Below are 26819 nucleotides of genomic sequence, written 5' to 3' on the forward strand. Positions count from 1 at the left end.
GCTGAGATGAGGACATTTCAGTGCACATTAAGTCTGTGTAGTAGAGATGTCAGAGTGAAATAGGATCTCCCCTTTACATTTCTATCACCACAACACACTGTAGGCACTGATGCCTTTTCCCAAGCTCCCACCCCTCCCCACAAACCACAAGCACTGTATGACAGAGTATTATGCTTGTGGTCTGCACGATGGATCCTCTTACAAAGCTATGAAGAAATGAGTGATACGTCTACACAAGAAGGCAAAGACGACAGGACCCCGCAGCAAAAACTTTTTTAATCGTTTCACATTAAAAACACATACTGTACGCTGCATCACAAAATGAAAAAGCAGTCCTGCAATAACAATAGAAACCAAAAGAGAAGAAACAACCAGTGGCATTTTCACTGAGACTCAGTATGTGTCCCATAGTAGTTCACCTCTCTCCATGGACAGATCTATACAGTAGGTGAGAAGCAGGGGAGGACTGGGACCAGAAATTGGCTCTTGCATTTGCAATATACCGGCCCATTTTTTCCCTTGAGGTCCTCACACCGGTCCATATTTTTCCTCAAGGTCAGATAATGATAATTTAGCAAAGTAACAATTTTCTGTTAGACAGGCCCACTAGGCTAAAAATGAACTAGCCCATCTGGCATTTCGGGCAAATGCCAGATGGCAAGTCCACCCCTGGAGATGGCTGAGGTCACTGCTAAAGGAGACATGATAAGCCATACATGAGAGATTAGATTACACACAGCAGGTCAACAACAGACAGGAAATCATAGTTCACAAAGCACTTGGAGTTCATTCCCACCTGTACTGTACATTGTAACGATGACATAGTAGAAGTTTTGTCACATACACCGGATAGATGCAGTCAAATGTGTTGTTTTACAGGGTCAGTCATAGCAGTACGACGCCCCTGGAGCAAATGAGGTTTAGCTGCCTGACTCAAGGGCACATTGACAGATTCTTCACCTTGTCGGCTTGGGTATTCAAACCAGCGACCTTTCGGTTAATGGCCCAACACGCTAACTGCTAGGCTACCTGCCGCCTGTCTGAATAATCATGGCTAATTGATATGCTACACTGGATGGATGTCCTCGTCATATCATAGTGATGCAATATGGCCCTTTTTAGTGTGATGGCACTAGATGGGAGGGGTGTTAACGAAACATAAAGTGCAAACCAAATCCTTTTTGAGTTGGACTCAGACCAGTCAGCGTTTCATGTCATGGTTTTGGATAGTCCTTTGTCACTTTTTTTGAGAACAGAAAAACACCTCCTGTGGTTTTCACACCACCCATGGTTTGGTGAGTTTGATTTTAACTGGTTATTAAATGTGTTTGGTTGGGGCTATCGGCTTAAAATCGCCTCCAATTTGACAAAGATTGTGTCTTTCAGTCAGAGATGGACAATAGTCCCGGAAAAGTCTGCAGGCTACCGTTTCTGCAAACGAAAGGCTTTACATGTTGGGCTTGACTATTTGAATTATCATCCTGCTCTGTTAGCAAATTTGTATTTGCGTCAAATCAAAATGTCAACCAGTCATAAGTCGGTTCATGTAAGTCCTTCTTTAATAACATATCCACTGTAGACAGGACAGAACACTGTCTCGTACCGTTTTGGTTTTTCGTACTACAACACCAATATTAACACCACAATACAACACACCCTGTATCCTCAAATGAATCAGAAGATAATTTCCCCTCGTCTGAATCTACATCAGTGCAATTATTATCGTCCAAACATTATTTCCATTAATAGAACCGTGATTATCATGGAAATTTAATTTTCAATTCAATTCAATTTCTAGCTGGGCTATCTCTATGTAAGGGCCAAGTCCATTATGTAAAATATGATGAGTTGGGAGTCCGTCAGTTCTCACCAGACAACACACCCACATCATGCAGCTGAAATGAAAATAAACCCCCCCAGCATGTTCATTTATGAGCGACATTTGTACTCTTGTATTCTGCCAGGTAAACAATGTCATACTCCACCTCTCTGGTTTTGGCTCAGCCTCAGTCATCAATGAGTGCTTTTACCCCACTGAGGCGCTGCCGCCAAGAGGCAAGCGTTTAATCATTTACATGAGTTTACACATAGGAATATGGCACCTGTTTAATATGTTGTTAAGAAGCAGCTCAGTACCTTGCCTTCCCTCGGGGGAAACTCACCTTGTGGTAAATTGATAGGAGTGGAATCGATAGAACGGACAACAAAATAAATAACCAAATGCAAAACAGTCATTTTGGAATTGATTCTTTAGAATGCTCATGTTTTCCCAATATGAATGCAAATACAGTCCCAACAGCCCTTCCCGTAGATATACAACTTGCCGCCTAAGAAAACAATGCATCAACAAAATGAAACTGCCTTAGATGGATGTGTCATATGAAATATGTTATAGTGAACCATGTTCAATCTATACATTCTATTTCTATAGCTGGCCTCATCACATAGGCCCCGAGAGAGACAGAGAGAGACAGAGAGAGAATGACAGAGAGAGAGAGAGAGAGAAAGAGAGACAGGGCAAATGTACAGTAAAGCAACACTGCAGTCCAGCGTCAGCCAATCAGCATCACCAAAGAGAGAAACCGTCTCCGAGAGGAAGCAGCGCATGCAACTTGGACAGTTCACAGCAACTGTTATGGTACAATGTCTGGCAGTACTGACCGATGGGTGACTAGTGAATACACATGTCTAGGACAGAGATGAGTCCCTTCCCGGTTTACAGTGCAGTCTGTCTGTCTGTCTGTGAACTGGAGAAGACCTATGAGTCAGGTAGATGAGCACGTGAGGAGGAGGGGAGGTGGCTGTCCTCCTCCAGCAGTACAGTAACAGTTCCAGTAACAGAGAGCACCAGTAAGTCCAGGTGACAGCTCCTTAATCCCCATTAGTGCTGCAGTGACAGTGTGGAGGGGAGGCCCAGTCCAGCCCAGTCTAGCCCAACCCAGCCACCCTTTCCTCTGACCAGCCACCCATCCTCCCCACCAAAGTCACTATCATTCTGTCCTGGTAGCCTGTGGAAGAGGCTGCTGCTCACTGGCTCCCCGTGTGGTAGTGGCTCACAGTGGCCTTGCCTGGTGTGTGTGTGGAGCTGGGCTGGGGGCTCAGCAGGCGATCTCCTCCAGCGTGCCCAGGGTGGTCTGTAGGGGGACACTCACCGTGTGGCTGATGGCCTCCGAGTGGTTAGCCATCGGGTCACAGGAACTCTGAGGTAGGGTGACACACACATATGCGTGTAGTACACTTATACACATGCCACGTCTACACTGCACCCCACTGCTGGCTTGCCACTGAAGCTAAGCAGGGTTTGTCATGGATGGGAGACCAGATGCTGCTGGAAGTGGTGTTGGAGGGCCAATAGGAGGCACTCTTTCCTCTGGTCTGAAAAAAGATCCCAATGTCCCAGGGCAGTGATTGGGGATATTACCCTGTGCAGAGTGCCATCTTTAAGATGTGATGTTAAAAGGGTGTCCTGACTCTGTGGTCACTAACAATCTTATGGCACTTATCGTAAGAGTAGGGGTGTTAACCCTGGTGTCCTAGCTACATACCCAAACTGGCCCTCATGCCACCATGGACACCTAATCATCCATCCTCTCCCCCTAACTATTCCCCAGGTCGTTGCTGTATGTAAGAATGTGTTCTCATTCAACTTACCTGGTTAATTAAAATTCACTGAGTGACATTTTGACAAGATTTAGTAGGAGAGATCTCATCTCCTTTCTTGTCAATAACTGAGAATTACACTGGGATAGCTGTCTGGCACAGAATAACATAAATCATATTGAGGTTTGGCTGGATGCTAAGCCATAAATACAATATAAAACATTTTCCAAACAGTGTGACAGTCCAGTTTGTAATCTGATTAACCTCATGACCTTACCACGTCCTCTCCGTGGCTCTCCTCCTCGTCGTCTCGGCTCAGTAGGTCCAGCAACTTGTCCTTCACCACCTGACAACATATATATGTAACACACATCATCAGGGTCATCAGGACATACACAGTATCACAAAATGATTCATGAAGTGTGCATTTTACATGCTGTGGTAACTTATGACCAATTTAGTTTAAGGTGAATTTGAACAGTTATAATTGTCACCATAAATAATACAGCAGGTGTGGACTTTACCATGAAATGCTTGCTTACGAGCTCTTCCCAACGATGCAGAGTTAAAGAATAATAATAAAAAGAAAACTAGTAATATAAGAGGAATAAAATACACAAGAATGGAGCTATGTACATGGAGTACCAGAACCGGATCGCTGTGCAGGGGTACCAGGTATTTGAGGTAGATATGTACATGAAGGCATGGTAAAGTGACTACGCATCAGCATATGTAATAATATCTTGACTCAAGGCCAAACATCACCGTGGCTGTTATTTTAGTGGCGGTCTTTAAAACCACAGCCAGAGCAGCAGCACTCTCTGTCTGACAAAACACCCCGCACAGGCTCCCCATTAAAACATGAGAAAGGTTTGAGAAAAAGGACTTTTCATGTGTACTTCTAAAGCCCAGAGGGCACAGAATGACTGGTTTGTCCTTGGCAGAGCTCCAAGCAGACCAAAGCAGTAGGAGAGAGAGACAACGGCTGAGCTGACTTAATGAAAAGACTGATCACGCACCTCAATCACTCAGCCCAGACAGATATATGGCAAGGCTCTTTCGTCTCAACAATTTAAATGTGAATGTGAATATGTGTGTGTGTGTGATTGGCCTTGAGTCTGTGGAGAAATGTGTGTGTAACCTATTAGACAGGTGTCTCTGATATGAATTGTTATTCATTTTTAGTTCTTATTTCTTCCGCCAAACATAACTGTCTGTGAGAGTGTTTGATAATGCGTGTGTCTTTGGAAGTTTCTACATGGTGTGTGTTCTATGTCTGACCTCATAGGCGTAGTCAAATAGCTCCAGGATGGTAAGGATACTGGCCCCGATGAACAGACCCATCTGACCACCTATATCACCTGGAAGATCAACAATACACAGTTAGAGAGAGAGCATGCGCGCGAGAGAGAGCTAGCAAGCACTGGAAACCCAAGAGCTGAACCCTGAAAAGAATACCCTATGCCAGCTATTGAAAACACTAAACAACTATATTATCCAAACACACAGGGAATTCAATCACATTGTTACAGAAATGAAAACCTCCTATTTGACAAATTGGGAAAATGAAACAAAAATACAGGAAAAACCAAATTGCTATTTGGCCCTCAAAACAGAATACAAAAATGCAGAATATCTCTACTCTGTCAGAGATACAAAACAGATACATATCCTGACCAAATACAGGCTCAGGGAACACCAACTGGCTATAGAAAAGGAGACACAAAAAGACATGGCTACCCAAAGGAGAGTGTCTATGTGGTCACTGCATTACAGGGGAGGTAGAGACAGAGATGCACTTTTTCCTGAGAAATACTCCCAAATAAGCTAATATTTTTCAAGAAAATATCTCAATCAATTCCCAACTTCTGTGCATTTACTAATGACATTATTCTGGGGGAGGGAGAAACCGCAAATATTACTGACAGATACAGTATGTATATGATTGCCATAGCCTGAGGATGATTGCCATAGCCTGAGGATGATTGCCATAGCCTGAGGATGATTGCCATAGCCTGACTTCCCATAACCATTAATTCCCTGAAGTATTTACATTGAATATAACTGACAGTAATATATACACTATATAGTAATATATAGTGTATAACCATCATCCATGTACATGTTGTTCTTTATTTATTAGCCATTCTTTCTTTTTCTTTTTATGATCTTCTTTTTTATTTCATTAAATGTATCTTAATTTGAATTTTAGAGAGAAGAGAGAGAGTGGAGAGAGAGAGGAGATGGAGAGAGAGAGGAGATGGAGAGAGAGAGGAGATGGAGAGAGAGAAAGGAGATGGAGAGAGAGAGGAGATGGAGAGAGAAAGGAGATGGAGAGAGAGAGGAGATGGAGAGAGAGAGAGAGAGGAGATGGAGGAGAGAGAGAGAGGAGATGGAGAGAGAGAAAGGAGATGGAGAGAGAGGAGATGGAGAGAGAGGAGATGGAGAGAGAGAGGAGATGGAGAGAGAGAGGAGATGGAGAGAGAGAGGAGATGGAGAGAGAGAGGAGATGGAGAGAGAGAGGAGATGGAGAGAGAGAGGAGATGGAGAGAGAGAGGAGATGGAGAGAGAGAGGAGATGGGAGAGAGAAAGGAGATGGAGAGAGAGAGGAGATGGAGAGAGAGAGGAGATGGAGAGAGAGAGAGGAGATGGAGAGAGAGAGAGGAGATGGAGAGAGAGAAAGGAGATGGAGAGAGAGAGGAGATGGGAGAGAGAGGAGATGGAGAGAGAGAGAGATGGAGAGAGAGAGGAGATGGAGAGAGAGAAAGGAGATGGAGAGAGAGAGGAGATGGAGAGAGAGAGGAGATGGAGAGAGAGAGAGGAGATGAGAGAAAGGAGAGAAAGGAGATGGAGAGAGAGAGGAGATGGAGAGAGAGAAAGGAGATGGAGAGAGAGAGGAGATGGAGAGAGAGAGGAGATGGAGAGAGAGAGAGGAGATGGAGAGAGAGAAAGGAGATGGAGAGAGAGAGGAGATGGAGAGAGAGAGGAGATGGAGAGAGAGAGAGGAGATGGAGAGAGAGAGGAGATGGGAGAGAGAGAAAGGAGATGGAGAGAGAGAGGAGATGAGAGAGAGAGGAGATGGAGAGAGAGAGGAGATGGAGAGAGAGAAAGGAGATGGAGAGAGAGAGGAGATGGAGAGAGAAAGGAGATGGAGAGAGAGAGTGGAGATGAGAGAGAGAGAGGAGATGGAGAGAGAGAGGAGATGGAGAGCGAGAAAGGAGATGGAGAGCGAGAGAGGAGATGGAGAGCCAGAGCGAGAGCCAGAGCGTGCGCGTGAGAGAGGGGAAGAAGATAGGTAGATAATAGCTAGAGAGTTGACTATACCCAATAAGCCTGCCACTTCGTAGGCTTTCTTCTGCTCAATGGTCTCATAGTTCAAGGCCTCAAAGAACACATCCAGGACTAGGATGTTATCCCTGAAAGAGAGACATCGATAAGATCAGATAACACTTCAATCATGTTAAAGAGAAGACAACACATTTATCTTGATATTGTCATCCTATTTAACTATCAATCAATGAACTAGTAAGTCATCAGTCATTCTTCAGGTCATCAGTCTAAACACATCCGTTTTTTAATTGTATTTTTTGAACATTTTCTTAACCATTAGTCTTTTCAAAGTGTGTTAATCTTTCTGTCAACGGGGAAATAGACATACAGGGCATACTATACCTGCTATCGCAATAGCCATAAGTAAGGGTACTTATTCTTCCACACTGAACCACATGTCCCATACAATGTCATTAGTAGAGTAGCATCTCAACTGATGACTGCATCCACTAGAGAATGCCTATTGTTATTATCATCAAAATCCCATTATATGATAACATGACGGATCTCTTCAATACCAGGCTTCCAGTTCTCTTTCCCATGAGTCTGAGCGTCAAAGACTGCCAGGTCGCAATTGTAAATGAGAACTTGTTCTCAACTTGCCTACCTGGTTAAATAAAGGTAAAATAAAAATAAATAAATAAATAAATAAAAAGACATCTCAGTGTAATATCTTCACTTTCCACCCACAACCTCCTTACTATGACTACATATAATACATGTGATACTGTAGGCTGATGTATGTTACATTTTCCTTCTAATGCATTCATCTGTCCCTCTGGAGCCTCCTATAGGGCAGGTACTTACGTGATGTATTTCTCAGAGCGGTTGAACTTCTTTTCCAGGTAGCGTGCTGAGGTCTTACTGGGGATCTTGACCATGGACAGCTCCTTGTTGTAGCGTGTCATGTTGCATGGTGTCCTACAGATGCAGTTGCTACTCTCCAGCATTGACAACTTGGCTACAGTAGAGAAGACAGGAAGACATGAAGGAGAGGATGAAGGGATGGATGGAAGAGAGGTAATGGGTGAGGATGGGGAGAGAGAGGAGAGGGAGAGTTGACCTTAGTTTGAGGGCAACTGAGGGTACACACACAAACACACACCCATCTCAACAGCATTCCCTACAGTATATACTTCAGAATGGCCGTACGTCTTGATGCACTTAAGCAGAAATGTCATTGTCTATTTAACAGTATACATGTTTTACCTGGGACAGTGTACTAAATACATAATGATGGGAGAAAATAAATGTTGATCCTTCTGCCTCCAGGATGATCTATTTGTACATACTGAAGGGTGGTTAGTGTAATTGCTACTGATATTTTTTTTATGGGGTAGATTTAATATTGCAGATAGATTGTAGCTTCCATCAATATAATTGTATTTATCATTTCCAATCATATTTATTTTTTGTAAATGTGTACAGTACTAGTCAAAAGTTTGGACACACCTACTCATTCAAAGGTTTTTCTTTATTTTTTACATTGTAGAATAATAGTGAAGACAGCAAAACAATGAAATAACACATATGGAATCATGTATAAACCAAAAAGTGTTAAACAAGTGAAAATGTGATTTTATATATTAGATTCTTCAAAGTAGCCACCCTTTGCCTTGATGACAGCTTTGCACACTCTTGGCATTCTCTCAACCACCTTCACCTGGAATGCTTTTCCATTTGCGCTTAGTGGGACTATCATTTGGTTTCAACAGGACAATGACCCCAAACACCTCCAGGCTGTATAAGGGCAATTTGACCCTTATAAGGACACTCTCCTTATAAGGGTCACATTGCCCTTACACAGCCTGGAGGTGTGTTTGGGGTCATTGTCCTGTTGAAAACAAATGATGGCGCTACATCAGATGACCTGGCCTCCACAATCACCCGACCTCAAACCAATTGAGATGTTTTGGGATGAGTTGGACCGCAGAGTGAAGGAAAAGCTTCCAACAAGTGCTCAGCATATGTGGGAACTCCTTCAAGATTGTTGGAAAAGCATTCCTCATGAAGCTGGATGAGAGAATGCCAAGAGTGTGCAAAGCTGTCATCAAGGCAAAGGGTGGCTACTTTGAAGAATCTTAAATATAAAATATATTTTGATTTGTTAAACACCTTTTTGGTTACTACATGATTTCATATGTGTTATTTCATACTTTTGATGACTTCACTATTATTCTCTAATGTAGAATATATTAAAAATAAAGACAAACACTTGATTGAGTAGGTGTGTCCAAACTTTTAACTGGTACTGTACATACACACACACACACACACACACACATAAATACATACATATACCTTTAAAAATATATTTCCTTTATTATTTTCCGCTAACCCCATCACACCTCCCCTAATTGGAGTAAATTAACGAACAACAACACTTAGGCTTTTACTTCTGGCTTATACACACTATAGACCTTTTACGGACACAATCTATTTTACAATAGTTAAGAAGGGGTTATTATGTTTGTTTTTAGTCCTGTCCTTCTTCTACCCTCAACCTCTCCAAGGGAAGCACAGCCGAGAGCTGCCCAGTGACACGAGCCTACCAGACGAGCTAAATTACTTCTATGCTTGCTTCGAGGCAAATGACACTGAAACATGCATGAGAGCATCAGCTGTTCTGGAAGACTGTGTGATCATGTTCTCTGCAGCCAATGTGAGTAAGAACTTAAAAAAGTCAACATTCACAAGGCTGCAGGGCCAGATGCATTACCAGGACGTGTGTTGCAAGCATGCGCTGACCAACTGGCAAGAGTCTTCACTGACATTTTCAACCTCTCCCTGACCGAGTCTGTAATACCAACATGTTTCAAGCAGACCACCATAGTCCCTGTGCCCGGGAACACTAAGGTAACCTGCTTAAATGACTACCAACCCGTAGCACTCATGTCTGTAGCCATGAAGTGCTTTGAAAGGCTGGTCATGGCTTACATCAACACCATTATCCCAGCAACCCTAGACCCACTCCAATTTGTATACTGCCCTAACAGATCCACAGATGATCCAATCTCTATTGCACTCCATACTGCCCTTTCCCACCTGGACAAAAGGAACACCTATGTGAGAATTCTATTCATTGACTACAGCTCAGGGTTCAACACCTCCCTCTGCAACTGGATCCTGGACTTCCTGGCGGGCCGCCCCAGGTGGTAAGGGTAGGTAACAACACATCCGCCACGCTAATCCTCAACACGGGGGCCCTCAGGGTTGTGTGCTCAGCCCCCTTCTGTACTCCCTGTTCACTCATGACTGCACGGCGAGGCAAGACTCCAACACCATTATTAAGTTTGCAGATGACACAACAGTTGTAGGCCTGATCACCGACAACGACGAGACAGCCTATAGGGAGGAGGTCAGAGGCCTGTCCGTGTGGGGCCAGGACAACAACATCTCCCTCAACGTGATCAAGACAAAGGAGATACTTGTGGACTACAGGAAAAAAAGAGGACCAGGCATGCCACAATTCTCATTGACAGGGCTGTAGTGGAGCAGGTTGAAAGCTTCAAGTTCCTTGGTGTCCACATCACCAACAAACTAACATGGTCCAAGCACACCAAGACAGTCGTGAAGAGGGTACGACAAAACCTCTGGAGATTGAAAAGATTTGGCATGGGTCCTCAGATCCTTAAAAGGTTCGATAGCTGCACCATCGAGAGCATCTTGACTGGTTGCATCACTGCCTGGTATGGCAACTGCCCGGCCTCTGACTGCAAGGCACTACAGAGGGTAGCCACCCTTGTCATAGACTGTTCTCTCTGCTACCTCATGGCAAGCGGTACAGGAGCACCAAGTCTAGGTCCAAGAGGCTTCTAAACAGCTTCTACCCACAAGCCATAAGACTCCTGAACATCTAATCAAGTGGCTCCCCAGACTATTTACACCGTTGCTACTCTCTGTTGTTATCATCTATGCAAAGTCACTTTAATAACTCTACCTACATGTACATATGACCTCGACTAACTGGTGCCCCCGCACATTGACTCTGTACCGGTACGCCCCTGTATATATTCTCACTATTGTTATTTTACTGCTGCTCTTTAATTACTTGTTACACTTATTTCTTACTCTTATTTGTATTTTTTATTTAAAAAAATACATATATCTAAAAGAAAAACAAAATTAACTGCATTGTTAGTTGTGGCTCGTAAGTAAGCATTTCACTGTTGTTGTATTCAGCGCATGTGACTAATACAAATTTGATTTGATCTATTTCTAATGTTCATCCAGTTTGATTTCTATTTGCCATATATTTTTTTAACGGTGCTGTGATGCTTCACAAAAGCTCTGAACCTTTCTATTCTCATAGTTTCTACCGATTGTAAATTAACTACTAGCCTCAACAACTGTGGACACTGTAAATGCCCTCTTGAAATACACAGGAATGTTTTATGAATTTTCCAGACATTTCTATCCATTCCTGGAAGTATAAAAATACTAGTCTAATCTATCTGGTCCTATCCAAATCAATTTCCTCTGACAATAACCAGTCTCACTCACATTCTCAACACATTCTAGCCTGCTGCTAGGTTCCCTTAATGCATAAAAATATCAAATCTGATCTCCCAACCCTAATCTCTCACTGTGACAATAGTATGGCAGTCTCCCCAGCTTGCCCTGGGCAGGGCGGAGTCTCCCTTGGATTACTAATAGCCTTCAGGGCCAAGTGGTCACGTAATTGCAACAGGAAATTCAATATGGCACCTCAGTCGCTTTTCATTCTCATTCAAATAAGGGGTTATTGGATCCGGGTAGCAGTGTGCATTCATAACCCTGATTTACACCCTCCCTTTTCTATTTCTCTCTCTCCCCACATCACAATCTTACTCTCTTTCCTCTTCTTCCCTACCTCTCTCTCTATTTCCTTCGCTCTCTCTCCCTCTATCGTCTTTCTCTCTCTATTTCTCTCTCTCTATCCACCGTCTCATCTCTGTCAAAAACAATTATTCTAACCAAATCATCTGCTTTATTTCATATTTCCAAGCTTATTAAGAAACAGTGTTTTTAATGACTTAACACTCTCCATTACGCTGTCTTTGGCTGTGAACAGAATGTTATATTTAAGCTAGCAGTTGTTCAACCCAGAGACGAGCTAATCCTTTTTATTGTATGTTTGGTTTAAAACCTTTATGTGAGATGAGAGGATCTTCTGTCATTCATCCTGCAATGAGACCGCATTTCTAAAACGATTACGCTAGTAATGTGATTGTATGATCACGTTACTGTGGGCAATGCTATCCAAGTCGACTTTTCACAGGACAACAAATGTCTGTGTTTTCCTCAGTGTGTATAATTAGGCACAGAGAAGATTTCTGTGTTCCTCTGTAATCTAGTCACAGGACCCTCCAGTGAGAACAGATGCAGCTGTCTTCCATTAAAACAGCAGCCACACTGTTTCTGTCTCCCAAACTTCCTGACTGACACATTGGTTTAAAAAAAGCACAACTTCAAACTTTACTAAGTGAAAACGGTGCGGTGGATATATCAAATTGGTTCACAGTCTAACTAGGAACTGATTTGCATAGAATTATTGGATCTGTGTGTTTGGATGGAATAAGCACAGGCCTTTCAAATAAAACCAATTCAGGAGGAGCGAGAGGGAGGGAGCGGGAGGCCAGGCTGGTCCAAGCACAAGAGGGTACTCTTGCTCTAACTCTCCACAGTCCCAGTATAGCATACCTTGGCTTCATATCCTCTTTATTTGAGACACATTGCCTAATTACAATGGACGAGCCAGGGCCAAAGCGTAATAATTGCCAGTGTTTGTGTGTGTATGTCGCCCAGTAGTTAACAGAATGAGAGAACGCCTCCCCTAAATAATGATATCAGCAGGGGAGTTAGACACCCCTACTACACAAAACACATACACACTTTTCAATAAAGTTAATTTAGAGGAAACAAGGTCATGTCTAATCTGATTTTAATTTATCCTTTCAGTAAAGTATGAGTCTGTGGTAAAGGTAAATGTATAAATTATTATATAAAAACAGCCTAATAAAAAATTAGACGAAGGAGAAGTGAGAATAAAAAGTCAATATCCCAGTTTTACAGAAAATAACAGTTCAATATAGATGGGTTTAGGCACAAAATGAGATCCTACTGTATGTGAATTATCCTACTGTATATGAGTGATCCTACTGTATGTGAATGATCCCACTGTATGTGAATGATTATTCTATATGTGAATGCATACAGCTCCACCTCCTCTCAACACAGATAAACACAGATTCCTTATTTGTAATCTATACAGTACAGTATGAAAGTAAAATGAACCGAGGGAGGCTTCTAGACCTGGCTTTTCTAGAGGAAAAAAAAACACCTGAGCAAATCCTAAATACCAGGGTCAACCAGCAAAATGAGAGAACCTCTGTATTCTCTATGAATGATCAATAATACAAAATGTGTCAAATCTTTTGGGAAATGATAAGACACTTGTGTTGACACAATGTACCTATGCCTTTCTTCATGATATCTTTATGTCCCCCAGCCCATGGAGAAACAGGAATGATGTCAAATCGTTTATCCCGAATCAACCAAACAGCAACAGCAAGAGGATGAGTGAGAGAGAGGAAGAGGGAGGTGTTGCACTCCCAGTAAGTATTCTATTAATACGAAGCACTGCAGCAACACATACTATTCTACGAACACTACTCTTTTGTCCACTGAGACTCGAGTTTCCTTGTCCACTTGAGACTACGAAGCTGTTCCTGAAGGGAGGAAGCTGTGAAGCACCGGGGAAGCTGTGAAGCATCGGGAAGCTGTGAAGCACCGGGAAGGGAAGCGGGAAGTGAAGCACCGGGGAAGCACCGGGGAAGCTGTGAAGCACCGGGAAGCTGTGAAGTGCGCTGTACAGCCTGCACTCTAGCCTGTTGTGTGATTGTGTTTGAGTCTGTTATTAAAGAATGTGAAACAATGTTGTGTATGTTAACTAATGCCTGATTCTGTTCATGAGTCTGTTATTAAATAGTATGTTTACTGCTTTTCATTAAATCATGTATGGCTATTGTATTTGTTCATATGGGCAGAATATTGTACAGCAGGGTTCCCCAACTGGTGGTCCATGGGTCAAATTTGGCCCCCCAATTTTTTTAATGCATTTTCATTGTTGACATCAAAGACTATAAAAACACCAGGAAATCAGCTCCAAGAGATTTTAATTTAAGAAATATTTTCCTAAGTATTCCCATGCGTAATAAAGAGACACATCATATTCAAATGTAAGGTTTGAAATGTTTTAGTCAAACATATTTGTTTGGGCATCTTGCGGTCAATTTGCAATCTACAAATGATTTGTAATTATGTTCCGGCCCCCAAACCATCCACTCAAGAAAAAAAATCTGCCTGCAGCTGAATCTAGTTGATGATCCCTGTTGTATTGACAATATTGCCTACAGAAATTGGTTCAGTTATAGCCTAAAATAAATGTGTTCATATGGGTAGAATATTGTTTGTTAGGTGCACCATCCTACAGACAGTGAGTCACGTGGTGTCAAGGGTACTGGCTGGTGGCATTGGTGTAAAGGTATGGGGAATGTTTTCCTGGCACATGTTAGGTCCCTTGATACCAATTGAGCAACGGTTCAATTCCCCAAAGAATTCAGTCTGTTCCGGAGGCAAAGGTGGGTCTGACCCGGTACTAGATGGATGTACCTAAAAAACTGACCACTGAGTGGATATCAATTCATTCATATGGTTATATTAAAGGCTGAAGCCTAAAAACAGCCTATACTATATCTAATCCTATATCTAGTTCCTACAATCTATTTTCATTTTAAATCATGGCTTTTGGTTTTCTCTCGTTTGTACACCATCCACTAACACCAACTATTTACTATAAAACATTTATTTATCAACAAAAAAGCTTAGCAAAATACAAAAAATGATGGGGCAAAAATAAGTAGGCCTAAAATATTAGTAGGCTACATGACAATGAAGCGCCATAAAAACAAACAAATCATCCAAGAGTGTGCTTAGTGTTCTGGTCTCATAAGGATTTTGGAGTCATTGAAAGGGTTGCACTTGAAGAAGTGTCCAAGTAGACTAGGTGCTCATTTCTCTCAGATGGATTTTGGAGTATTCACAACTGCTACTTGAAAGTGTAGGCAACGCTCTTCGGGTAAGACTCCATCAGAGTCGTGGTGTTGGCTACTTCTCAACCAGCGACTTCAGATCCTTCTGTTGCTTGTGGTAGCAGGGTCTTTGCCGTGGCGGTGGAATGCCAGCAAGTTGCTGCTCCCTTCTCATTTCACCTCCTTGCTGCTGTCGCTGCAATGCCTCGATGAACTTACAAATGGTGTGGTGGGCCAAGATTCAACCAAAAAGTTCAATGCCAGCTCTCCTCTCCATGGTTGGTCTTTGCCAAGTCTTGCAGGACAGCATCGTAGCAGCAGCAAAATTCAGAAAATAAATAAATAGGTAGAAGCATATTAGCAACAATTTTATTGGCCTTGGGCATGATGCCATCAATAGTAAGAAAAATAATAATAAAGCCATTATTATGTTAACAAGCCATACATATGGGAAACATTGGCTTTCTTCCAATGAGTCCGATATTCTCCCCAACCCATGTTGCCTGAAAGAACCAGGTATCGCTGAAAGAACCAGGTATCCAGATACTGTAATCTCATCATTCAGGGTTATGCAAGGTCGGCATTTCAAAAGTGTGATATTCGGTGCACTTCCAAAAGGACTTATTTGCTGTCTGTCGTTCCTGTCTCTGTAGGGGTAGCCTTCATGCAGCAGGATATTTTTTCCATGCACCCAGAGGATAAATTCGGGTTCCACTGTATCTTTCTCTGACCTCCTCTAAGAATGAGGAATGAGGAGGGTAGCGGTGCAAGATCTTTTTAAGCAGAATATTTGTGGAACGGCTTTCCTCTTCCTCTTCTGAGGAGTAGCAAGGATCGGACCAATACACCGCGTCGTAAGTTTTCATCTTGGTTTTTAATAAGAACACTGAACAAAACAATAAACGACAACATGAAACCGAAACAGTTCCGTGTGGAAACAAACACTAACATGGAAAATAAACACCCACGAAACACAAGTGGGAAAAGGCTACCTAAGTATGATTCTCAATCAGAAACTAACGACACCTGCCTCTGATTGAGAACCATACCAGGCCAAACACAAAACACAACATAGAAAACGGAACACAGACAACCCACCCAACTCACGCCCTGACCATACTAAAACAAAGACATAACAAAGAAACTAAGGTCAGAATGTGACAGTACCCCCCCCCCAAAGGTGCGGACTCCGGCGCAAAACCTGAACCTATAGGGGAGGGTCTGAAATCAAATCAAATTTTATTTGTCACATACACATGGTTAGCAGATGTTAATGCGAGTGTAGCGAAATGCTTGTGCTTCTAGTTCCGACAATGCAGTAATAACCAACAAGTAATCTAACTAACAATTCCAAAACTACTGTCTTATACACAGTGTAAGGGGATAAAGAATATGTACATAAGGATATATGAATGAGTGATGGTACAGAGCAGCATAGGCAAGATACAGTAGCTGATATCGAGTACAGTATATACACATACATATATACATGAGATGAGTATGTAAACAAAGTGGCATAGTTAAAGTGGCTAGTGATACATGTATTACATGAGGATGCAGTCGATGATATAGAGTACAGTATATACGTATGCATATGAGATGAATAATGTAGGGGATGTAAACATTATATAAGGTAGCATTGTTTAAAGTGGCTAGTGATATATTTACATAATTTCCCATCAATTCCCATTATTAAAGTGGCTGGAGTTGAGTCAGTGTGTCAGTGTGTTGGCAGCAGCCACTCAATGTTAGTGGTGGCTGTTTAACAGTCTGATGGCCTTGAGATAGAAGCTGTTTTTCAGTCTCTTGGTCCCAGCTTTGATGCACCTGAACTGACCTCGCCTTCTGGATGATAGCGTGGTGAACAGGCAGTGGCTCGGGTGGTTGATGTCCTTGATGATCTTTATGGCCTTCCTGTAACATCGGGTGGTGTAGGTGTCCTGGAGGGCAGGTAGTTTGCCCCCGGTGATGCGTTGTGCAGACCTCACTACCCTCTGGAGAGCCTTACGGTTGAGGGCGGAGCAGTTGCCGTACCAGGCGGTGATACAGCCCGCCAGGAGTGGGTGTCTGAGTGGGTGTCTGTCCGCGGTGGCGGCTCTGGCACGGGATGTGGACCCCACTCCACCTTTGTCCGCCTCCTCAACCGCCTCCGTGGCCTCATTCGAGCGGCGACCCTTGCCGCCGACCTCGGACTGGGAGGGTCCTGAATGGACAGGAGATTCCGGCAGCACCGGAGTGACGGGCGATTCCGGCAGCTCCTGGTTGACGGACAGCTCTGGCAGTTTCTGGCTGACAGCCGGCTCTGGCAGCTCCTGACTGACGGGCGGCTCTGGCAGCTCCTGACTGACAGGCGGCTCTGGCAGCTCAGGACAGAAGGGCGGCTCAGCAGCTCACGACAGACGGGCGGACCTGGAGGGAGGAGGAGAGACAGCCTCGTGTGTGGGGCTGCCACAGGACCCACCAGGTTGGGGAGATCTACAGGAGGCCTGGTGTGTGGAGGAGGCACCGGATGGACCGGGCTGTGGGGGAGCACTGGAGCCCTGGTGCGCAGGCTTGGCACCACTTCTCCAGGCTGGATGAACCCTTTAGCCCGGACCCTCCAGAGTGCAGGCACAGGTTGAACTGGGCTGTGGGTGAGCACTGGAGATCTGGTGCATACCACTCGCACCTCTCCCTTAGGCTTAATACCCACATTCGCCTGGCACGGGCGGTGTGCAGGCATAGGACGCACTGCACCCTCCCAGCGCCCTGGAGACACAGCACGCAGCGCCGGCGCAGGATGACCTGGGCCGAAACGGCGTACTGGAGACCAAACACGCTGGGCTGGCACAACACGCCCTGGCTGGATGCCCACTCTCGCATGGCACTTGTGGGGGGCTGGCCTATTGCCCACCGGGCTGTGGGCTCGTACTGGCGGCACCGTGCGCTTGACCGCATAACACGGTGCCTGACCAGTACTGCGCTTCTTTCGGTAAGCACGAGGAGTGGGCTCAGGTCTCCTACCTGACTCTGCTCCACTCCCCGTGTGCCCCCGGCTGCCTCTCGTGCCTGTCGCGCTGCCGTGCTACCTCCACAAAATTCACCCGCTCAGCATTCGCTGCCTCCAGCTCTGCCTTGGGGCGGCGATATTCCCAGCCTGTGCCCAGGGTCCCTTTCCGTCCAAAATCTCCTCCCATGTCCAGGAGTCCGTAGATCGCTGCTGCCCGATACCACGCTGCTGGGTCCTTGGTTGGTGGGTGATTCTGTAACGGAATTCTTCGTCCTCCTCTGACGAGGAGTATGAAATGTCGGAACAATGCGCAGCGTGGTATGTGTTCATGATGTTTATTAACTGAACAACAAAATACAAAATAACAACGTGAAATAAATGAAAACCGAAACAGTCCTGAAATGTGTAGAAAACACTAGACAGAAAATAATCACCCAAAAAACACAGGTGGCAAAAGGCTACCTAGGTATGATTCTCAATCAGAGACAACAAACGACACCTGCCTCTGATTGAGAACCATACCAGGCCAAATGCATAAACACAACATAGAAAAAATAACATAGACTACCCACCCCAACTCACGCCCTGACCAAACTAAAACAAAGACATAACAAAGGAACTAAGGTCAGAAAGTGACAGACTTAAAAAACTTAAGCCCATGCAACATTAACCAATTAAAACTGTGCTGTAGCAATGTGGTTTGTGCTGTAGGCTATAGGCCCAATACATGATCACTGCATATTGGCTATGCTTGAATTGCCCTGCCAATTTTGAAATGATATATATTTTTAAATGGTATATGATCACACTGGTACAGGATCATTTGTTGGATTACTTTTGAGGCACAGCTGAGTGAGTATAATATATATATGTGTTTTTACTGGACTGATGGCCAGCATCTGATATTCAGTCTGAGGCTGCCTCTCATTCAACTCAACAATACCATCCCTCCACTCTCCCTCCCTCAGCTGATGGAAAAACTCAATTCACACTGCATTATTTCTGCCTCATGCACCAATTCATGTTGTTACTCCTATGACCAGAGAAAGTGAAATATTCCCAGATACAGTGCCTTGCGAAAGTATTTGGCCCCCTTGAACTTTGCGACCTTTTGCCACATTTCAGGCTTCAAACATAAAGATATAAAACTGTATTTTTTTGTGAAGAATCAACAACAAGTGGGACACAATCTTGAAGTGGAACGACATTTATTGGATATTTCAAACTTTTTTAACAAATCAAAAACTGAAAAATTGGGCGTGCAAAATTATTCAGCCCCCTTAAGTTAATACTTTGTAGCGCCACCTTTTGCTGCGATTACAGCTGTAAGTCGCTTGGGGTATGTCTCTATCAGTTTTGCACATCGAGAGACTGACATTTTCTCCCATTCCTCCTTGCAAAACAGCTCGAGCTCAGTGAGGTTGGATGGAGAGCATTTGTGAACAGCAGTTTTCAGTTCTTTCCACAGATTCTCGATTGGATTCAGGTCTGGACTTTGACTTGGCCATTCTAACACCTGGATATGTTTATTTTTGAACCATTCCATTGTAGATTTTGCTTTATGTTTTGGATCATTGTCTTGTTGGAAGACAAATCTCCGTCCCAGTCTCAGGTCTTTTGCAGACTCCATCAGGTTTTCTTCCAGAATGGTCCTGTATTTGGCTCCATCCATCTTCCCATCAATTTTAACCATCTTCCCTGTCCCTGCTGAAGAAAAGCAGGCCCAAACCATGATGCTGCCACCACCATGTTTGACAGTGGGGATAGTGTGTTCAGGGTGATGGGCTGTGTTGCTTTTACGCCAAACATAATGTTTTGCATTGTTGCCAAAAAGTTCAATTTTGGTTTCATCTGACCAGAGCACCTTCTTCCACATGTTTGGTGTGTCTCCCAGGTGGCTTGTGGCAAACTTTAATCGACACTTTTTATGGATATCTTTAAGAAATGGCTTTCTTCTTGCCACTCTTCCATAAAGGCCAGATTTGTGCAATATACGACTGATTGTTGTCCTATGGACAGAGTCTCCCACCTCAGCTGTAGATCTCTGCAGTTCATCCAGAGTGATCATGGGCCTCTTGGCTGCATCTCTGATCAGTCTTCTCCTTGTATGAGCTGAAAGTTTAGAGGGATGGCCAGGTCTTGGTAGATTTGCAGTGGTCTGATACTCCTTCCATTTCAATATTACCGCTTACACAATGCTCCTTGGGATGTTTAAAGCTTGGGAAATCTTTTTGTATCCAAATCCGGCTTTAATAACAAGGCAAGTTTATCGGAACACTTTGCTACGCTCATCTATTGCAGGTGCAGTGCTGGTTATAGCGTGAGTGGAAGTAGGGAGAACGTATATTTTATGGCTCATAAAAATGTTGAACAAAGTGTTGACAGTGCTGGATAACAACTTAAACATGTAATGTACTCACTCATAATAACAGGCTTATAGGTGCACTTGATTTGCTCTCTGGGGCCTGCTGGGTAGGTGGAGTTCTACCTTCAGAATCATGAAATGATTAAAAATGGGGACACTTTGCCTTCCCGGAGCTAGGGCTGCTGAATCAACTGCATCTACCGCCAACAGCGAGAAACAAATAAAAAAAATAGGAACGAAGGCTTTATTGTTGGGTTTTTTACAGAAATGTTTGGTGATCGACTAGGAATGCCTTGGAGGTCAACCAGTTGATCACGATCAACCGGTTGGTGATCACTGTTATAGCCTAAATAAATGTATTTTAGGCCATATAAAGAACAGATATGCACGATTTAATGAAAAGCAGCAAACAGACACAACATTTTTTCACATTCTTTAATTAAAGACTCAGAAACAGAAACAGGCAATAGGCGAAACAGCTGGCGTCACAGTTTTCGCCAAAACACCTTCGACGGGGTCGACAAAAAGACATGTAAGCTTGTGCGTTTGTGTGCATTCATATTGTGGACTTACCAAGGGCAGGCTCTGCACAGTCTTTGTACTGTTCAGGGGTACAGAATGGTGAATCACCTAGAAGGACAGAAGGAGCACAGAAGGAAGGGGAGGAAAGTTCAGATTCTGCTTTTCTGCTAGATATATTTATGAAATGAATGACTTAGGAGTTTGAGAAAAACAAACTGTAAACAGCTCAGATTTCTGTGGAATATGGTTACAAAGCTATCAGTGATTTACTAAAGTTACCGAGGTCTTCAGTAATTTGGGGTAATTAACAGAAAATCTATGGCAATCTATCGGAACTTTGGTCATTTATAGTTGAATAACATAAATCTGTGTCCATATTGTCCATGAGTTTCTAGTAGCTAGACCATATGGGGAGAAAATAGCCTAATTCATAAAAAAAGCATCTAAACATCTAAGCATTATTTTCAATTAACTCTGCAACTCTTCCAACTATTGACTTTTCTTCACAACTGCCACCAATCTGACACCAAAACATCGACAACAAATACATATTGTATTTTACATAGTAAAATCAATTAAAGTGTGTAAAAAAAAATTATAAAGGGTATTAAGATGAAACTCTCATATTAAACACCAATGGTATTCCCTAAATTGATAGTTTATTTTTATGATATTGTTTTACAGCTTTGTCATATTTATTTTGTTTTTGTTGATATTTTAAAATCATATTATTTAATGATGCCATATATTCTGCATGTGACACGACCACACAGAGGGCCATAGATAACACCTGGGATAATCTGGAGTCCCCAAAAGGGGCCAATAGATCATTTATGATAGATTACACAAAATCCTTGAAAGACACCAACATTCTGATAGTTTAATGGTCAACTGTGAACGTTTCCAGTAACATACCCTCCCTTTGCAACCCTACTGTGGAAGCAGTCAAGGAGACTCGCAACATGCAAAAATCTAGCACACCTAAAGAGAGTGAGAGAGAGAAATAGAGCTTTGTGTGGAGCAAGGTGATAGACAAGCCTTGGAGCAGAAAGCTTTATAATACACGAACACAAATCTTGACCTTACACCTTACAGCTCTTTGACCTTTTCAAACCCACCACAGACTTTAGATGACTTTATCCCAACCACAACAACTACTGTAAGGTCTTTATCAAACTTTCCTCACCTTGTTCTATGTCTTCAAATAGTCCTTGATGAAAAACATGGCCCATAGTCCAAACAATTGATTTTGTTTTGCCCATGGCCCAGACAATGCTATATTACAGACTCTATCCACATGTTTTGCCCATGGCCCAGACAATGCTATATTACAGACTCTATCCACATGTTTTGCCCATGGCCCAGACAATGCTATATTACAGACTCTATCCACATGTTTTGCCCATGGCCCAGACAATGCTATATTACAGACTCTATCCACATGTTTTGCCCATGGCCCAGACAATGCTATATTACAGACTCTATCCACATGTTTTGCCCATGGCCCAGACAATGCTATATTACAGACTCTATCCACATGTTTTGCCCATGACCCAGACAATGCTATATTACAGACTCTATCCACATGATTTGCCCATGGCCCAGACAATGCTATATTACAGACTCTATCCACATGTTTTGCCCATGACCCAGACAATGCTATATTACAGACTCTATCCACATGTTTTGCCCATGACCCAGACAATGCTATATTACAGACTCTATCCACATGTTTTGCCCATGGCCCAGACAATGCTATATTACAGACTCTATCCACATGTTTTGCCCATGGCCCAGACAATGCTATATTACAGACTCTATCCACATGTTTTGCCCATGACCCAGACAATGCTATATTACAGACTCTATCCACATGTTTTGCCCATGGCCCAGACAATGCTATATTACAGACTCTATCCACATGTTTTGCCCATGGCCCAGACAATGCTATATTACAGACTCTATCCACATGTTTTGCCCATGGCCCAGACAATGCTATATTACAGACTCTATCCACATGTTTTGCCCATGGCCCAGACAATGCTATATTACAGACTCTATCCACATGTTTTGCCCATGGCCCAGACAATGCTATATTACAGACTCTATCCACATGTTTTGCCCATGACCCAGACAATGCTATATTACAGACTCTATCCACATGTTTTGCCCATGGCCCAGACAATGCTATATTACAGACTCTATCCACATGTTTTGCCCATGGCCCAGACAATGCTATATTACAGACTCTATCCATGTTTTGCCCATGGCCCAGACAATGCTATATTACAGACTCTATCCACATGTTTTGCCCATGGCCCAGACAATGCTATATTACAGACTCTATCCACATGTTTTGCCCATGGCCCAGACAATGCTATATTACAGACTCTATCCACATGTTTTGCCCATGGCCCAGACAATGCTATATTACAGACTCTATCCACATGTTTTGCCCATGACCCAGACAATGCTATATTACAGACTCTATCCACATGTTTTGCCCATGGCCCAGACAATGCTATATTACAGACTCTATCCACATGTTTTGCCCATGACCCAGACAATGCTATATTACAGACTCTATCCACATGTTTTGTTTAGTGTGAAAAGGGAAAGAAAGTGTGTGCTCTTACCAGGCATGTGCACCATCCTGCAGTTACAGTTTTCCACGATGTAGCGTGTCTCACAGTCGATCCTGCAAGCTGTCACACTATAGACCTGGAAGAAGCCAGAGTCTAGGGCCTTGGACTCACACTCTCCCCACGGAGGAGGCAGGTAGGTCAGCTACAACACAGGAGAGACACAGTGGGGGGATTGAGCAGAGAGACAGAGACAGAGAGTGACAGGGAAAAACACTCAGCTGAAGTCTAAAACTCCCATAGACACATAGGAGATGTCATGGTGTTATTGTGATGTAGAGCCATCAGAGAGAGGATCCAAAAGGCCCTCTAGAACACAGCAGGCTAGATGACAGAGGAACAAAAGGAAGGTCTGGCCAAAAGACTGGGCAGAATGGGACACATTCACAGATACAGTCTCTCGCTGTGAAACTCACAACAGGTTCCAAGAACACAAAATCTCCAAATGTTCCCCCTCTCGCCTCCACCCCACCCCCATGGCCCTGGAGACAAGGAACAGCAGACGAGGGAGAGGGACACCAGGAGGAGCTGTGTGAGTGCCCATCTGCCCTACACGCAGGCAGCCCTCTCCAGCCGCTCCGCTACTCTCGGCTCAGCATCCATCACCCAGCGCCCCCTGCATTGTGGGAGATGCAGTTTCCTCAGCCAAATACCAGTTCTTGGACCAAAATAATCCTTATCCTGCCAGGTCAGATTTGGCTGTGGAATGTCTGTTAGCACAGATAACATTGAGAAGAAGAATCCCTCCAATCAGAGACTGATACTGTATCCATGCATCCAGATTAGTTTGCTGTTGTTAACTCGAACACAGAATTCCCTCGATATCAGCAAGCGAGACATTGATTTTTCAAATCAAATCAAAGTTTATTTGTCACGTGCGCCGAATACAACAGGTGTAGACCTTACAGTGAAATGCTTACTTACAGGCTCTAACCAACAGTTCAAAAAAGGTGTTATGTGAACAATAGGTAAGTAAAGAAATAAAACAACAGTAAAAAAGACAGGCTATATACAGTAGCAAGGCTATAAAAGTAGGAGGCTACATACATATAGATACCGGTTAGTCAGGCTTGAAGTAGTATGTACATGTAGATATGGTTAAAGTGACAATGCATATATGATAAACAGAGAGTAGCAGTAGCGTAAAAGAGGGATTGGCGGGTGGTGGGTGGTGGGACACAATGTAGATAGCCCGGTTAGACAATGTGAAGGAGCACTGGTTGGTCGGCTCAATTGAGGTAGTACATACATGAATGTATGGTTAAAGTGACTATGCATATATGATAAAACAGAGTAGCAGCAGCGTAAGAGGGTTTAGAGGGGGGGGTTGGGGGACACACAATGCAAATAGTCCAGGTTTGATTACCTGTTCAGGAGTCTTATGACTTGGGGGTAAAAACTGTTGAGAAGCCTTTTGTCCTAGACTTGGCACTCCGGTACCGCTTGCCATGTGGAAGTAGAGAGAACAGTCTATGACTGGGTTGGCTGGGGTCTTTGACAATTTTTTGGGCCTTCCTCTGACACCGCCTGGTGTAGAGGTCCTGGATGGCAGGCAGCTTAGCCACAGTGATGTACTGGGCCGTACACACTACCCTCTGTAGTGCTGCGGTCAGAGGCCGAGCAATTGCCATACCAGGCAGTGATGCAACCCAGTTAGGATGCTCTCGATGTTGCAGCTGTAAAACCTTTTGAGGATCTCAGGACCCATGCCAAATCTTTTTAGTTTCCTGAAGGGGAATAGGCTTTGTTGTGCCCTTTTCACAACTGTCTTGGTGTGTTTGGACTATTCTAGTTTGTTGTGATGTGGACACCGAGAACTTGAAGCTCTCAACCTGCTCCTACAGCTCGATTGAAACACGACTAATGAAGCCAACAAATCAAAACATTTCAAACTAGCCCTGGCCTCACTCATATACTGTAGGTCTGGCCATGCTCCTGTAGGTCTCCATTCACAATTAAAAAGTCTTCCCTAAAGGCCAGCTGTTCATCACTTCTAGGAAGATAGACTTTCCCAGCACTGTGGATTTCATTAAGATGAGAGGCAGGTGCTCCTCAGCAGCAGTCAGTCCATCACCTTTCCCATCACCTTCATACCTCTGCTAATCTTTCCTCTTGTCCTAAGTGGAGTGGCTGATGTACAACACTATTATCCTGCTGTAATCAAATATCAAATCATCAGAAGATAGATGTCAGAGCCCACTATGGGGTGATCTGATGACCTGATTAAATACACGGCCAGGACCTCTCTGCCCCCACACATTCATCAATGACCACACACTCTGCCATTGGGATGCACGTCAGCAAAGCATATTAGAAACGATCAACAGTTGAATCAACAAGGGGCATAATTAAAGTTGTCGCCTCTAGATTTGGAATTGGCTTTTGGGAGCTCTGCATGGATTTGCTAACTTTGGGATTTTGTTGAAAATCGGAGCTGTGAGTCTGGAGTTTTGTGCCGAACCAGTACAGTATAGTATATCAGTTCATCCCTCTCCCGTGGACACTAGGTTGCCAAGACCAAAAATACATTACTGAGACCCATCCAGAAGACACAGGAGGGGGAGAGAGGCTCAGGCTCTTTAATAGAACAGTAATTTACAGACATGGGAATGCCCTTGTGACTTCTGTGGAAAGCATAGCAAAGAGCACTTTAACATTTGAAACTCCCTATTCTTAAAATAATGAGAAAATACAGAGGATTATTAAAGAACACAGGCAATCTGGTGTGTGTGTGTGTGTGTGTGTGTGTGTGTGTGTGTGTGTGTGTGTGTGTGTGTGTGTGTGTGTCTGTGTTCATGCATTATTAAGTGCCTATAGTGGCTGTGTTCTTTGGCTTCTGTGCACTTTTTTTTTTTGATGAAGTGGCTTTAATCTGGAAGTAATAATACGAGTTCATTTGAGTGCATGACTTCAGCTCCGCCTCACAATTGAGCTGTCTGGTTGGATCTGATTACAATCGCACACAAATGACCACAGGCAGCTATTGTACTTTTACAAAGTCCCCACAGTACTGCTAATCATTAAGACATATCGGCTATATTCAGCCTGATTATAAGCATGGTCATTACATGGCGTCTCACAAGATGTCCTCGGGCTGGCTCAGTCAGGAACTAAAGTTGTGCCATGCTGCAGGAACACAACAAGGGCCAAGCCACAGTAGGAAGTCTGGAGAATCTTTGAATTCAAAGTGCAAAGCGGAGTTAATTAGCTGGTGTCTAAATTTACTGTGTTTCCCACTGTGCTGGTGCAATGGGGAGGATGAAGGATGATGATGTTGTGCCAGTCAGTCACACAGAGCC

At 43.6% G+C, this 26819-nt stretch overlaps 1 protein-coding gene across 1 annotated transcript; it reads right to left on the reverse strand.

Annotated features, from left to right (window-relative positions):
• Positions 1-279: 279 nt before the first annotated feature.
• On the reverse strand, positions 280-24002 carry LOC112259267 (acid-sensing ion channel 2; the record flags this gene model as incomplete). Its single annotated transcript, XM_042314078.1, has 8 exons — positions 280-3200; positions 3878-3946; positions 4882-4961; positions 6925-7016; positions 7738-7891; positions 20930-20986; positions 23515-23665; positions 23937-24002. Coding segments are annotated over 8 exons (771 nt in total), but the record flags the coding sequence as incomplete, so codon positions are not given.
• Positions 24003-26819: the final 2817 nt, after the last annotated feature.

This window comes from Oncorhynchus tshawytscha, unplaced genomic scaffold, assembly GCF_018296145.1.
Source record: "Oncorhynchus tshawytscha isolate Ot180627B unplaced genomic scaffold, Otsh_v2.0 Un_contig_7605_pilon_pilon, whole genome shotgun sequence".
Classification (NCBI taxonomy): Eukaryota; Metazoa; Chordata; class Actinopteri; order Salmoniformes; family Salmonidae; genus Oncorhynchus; species Oncorhynchus tshawytscha.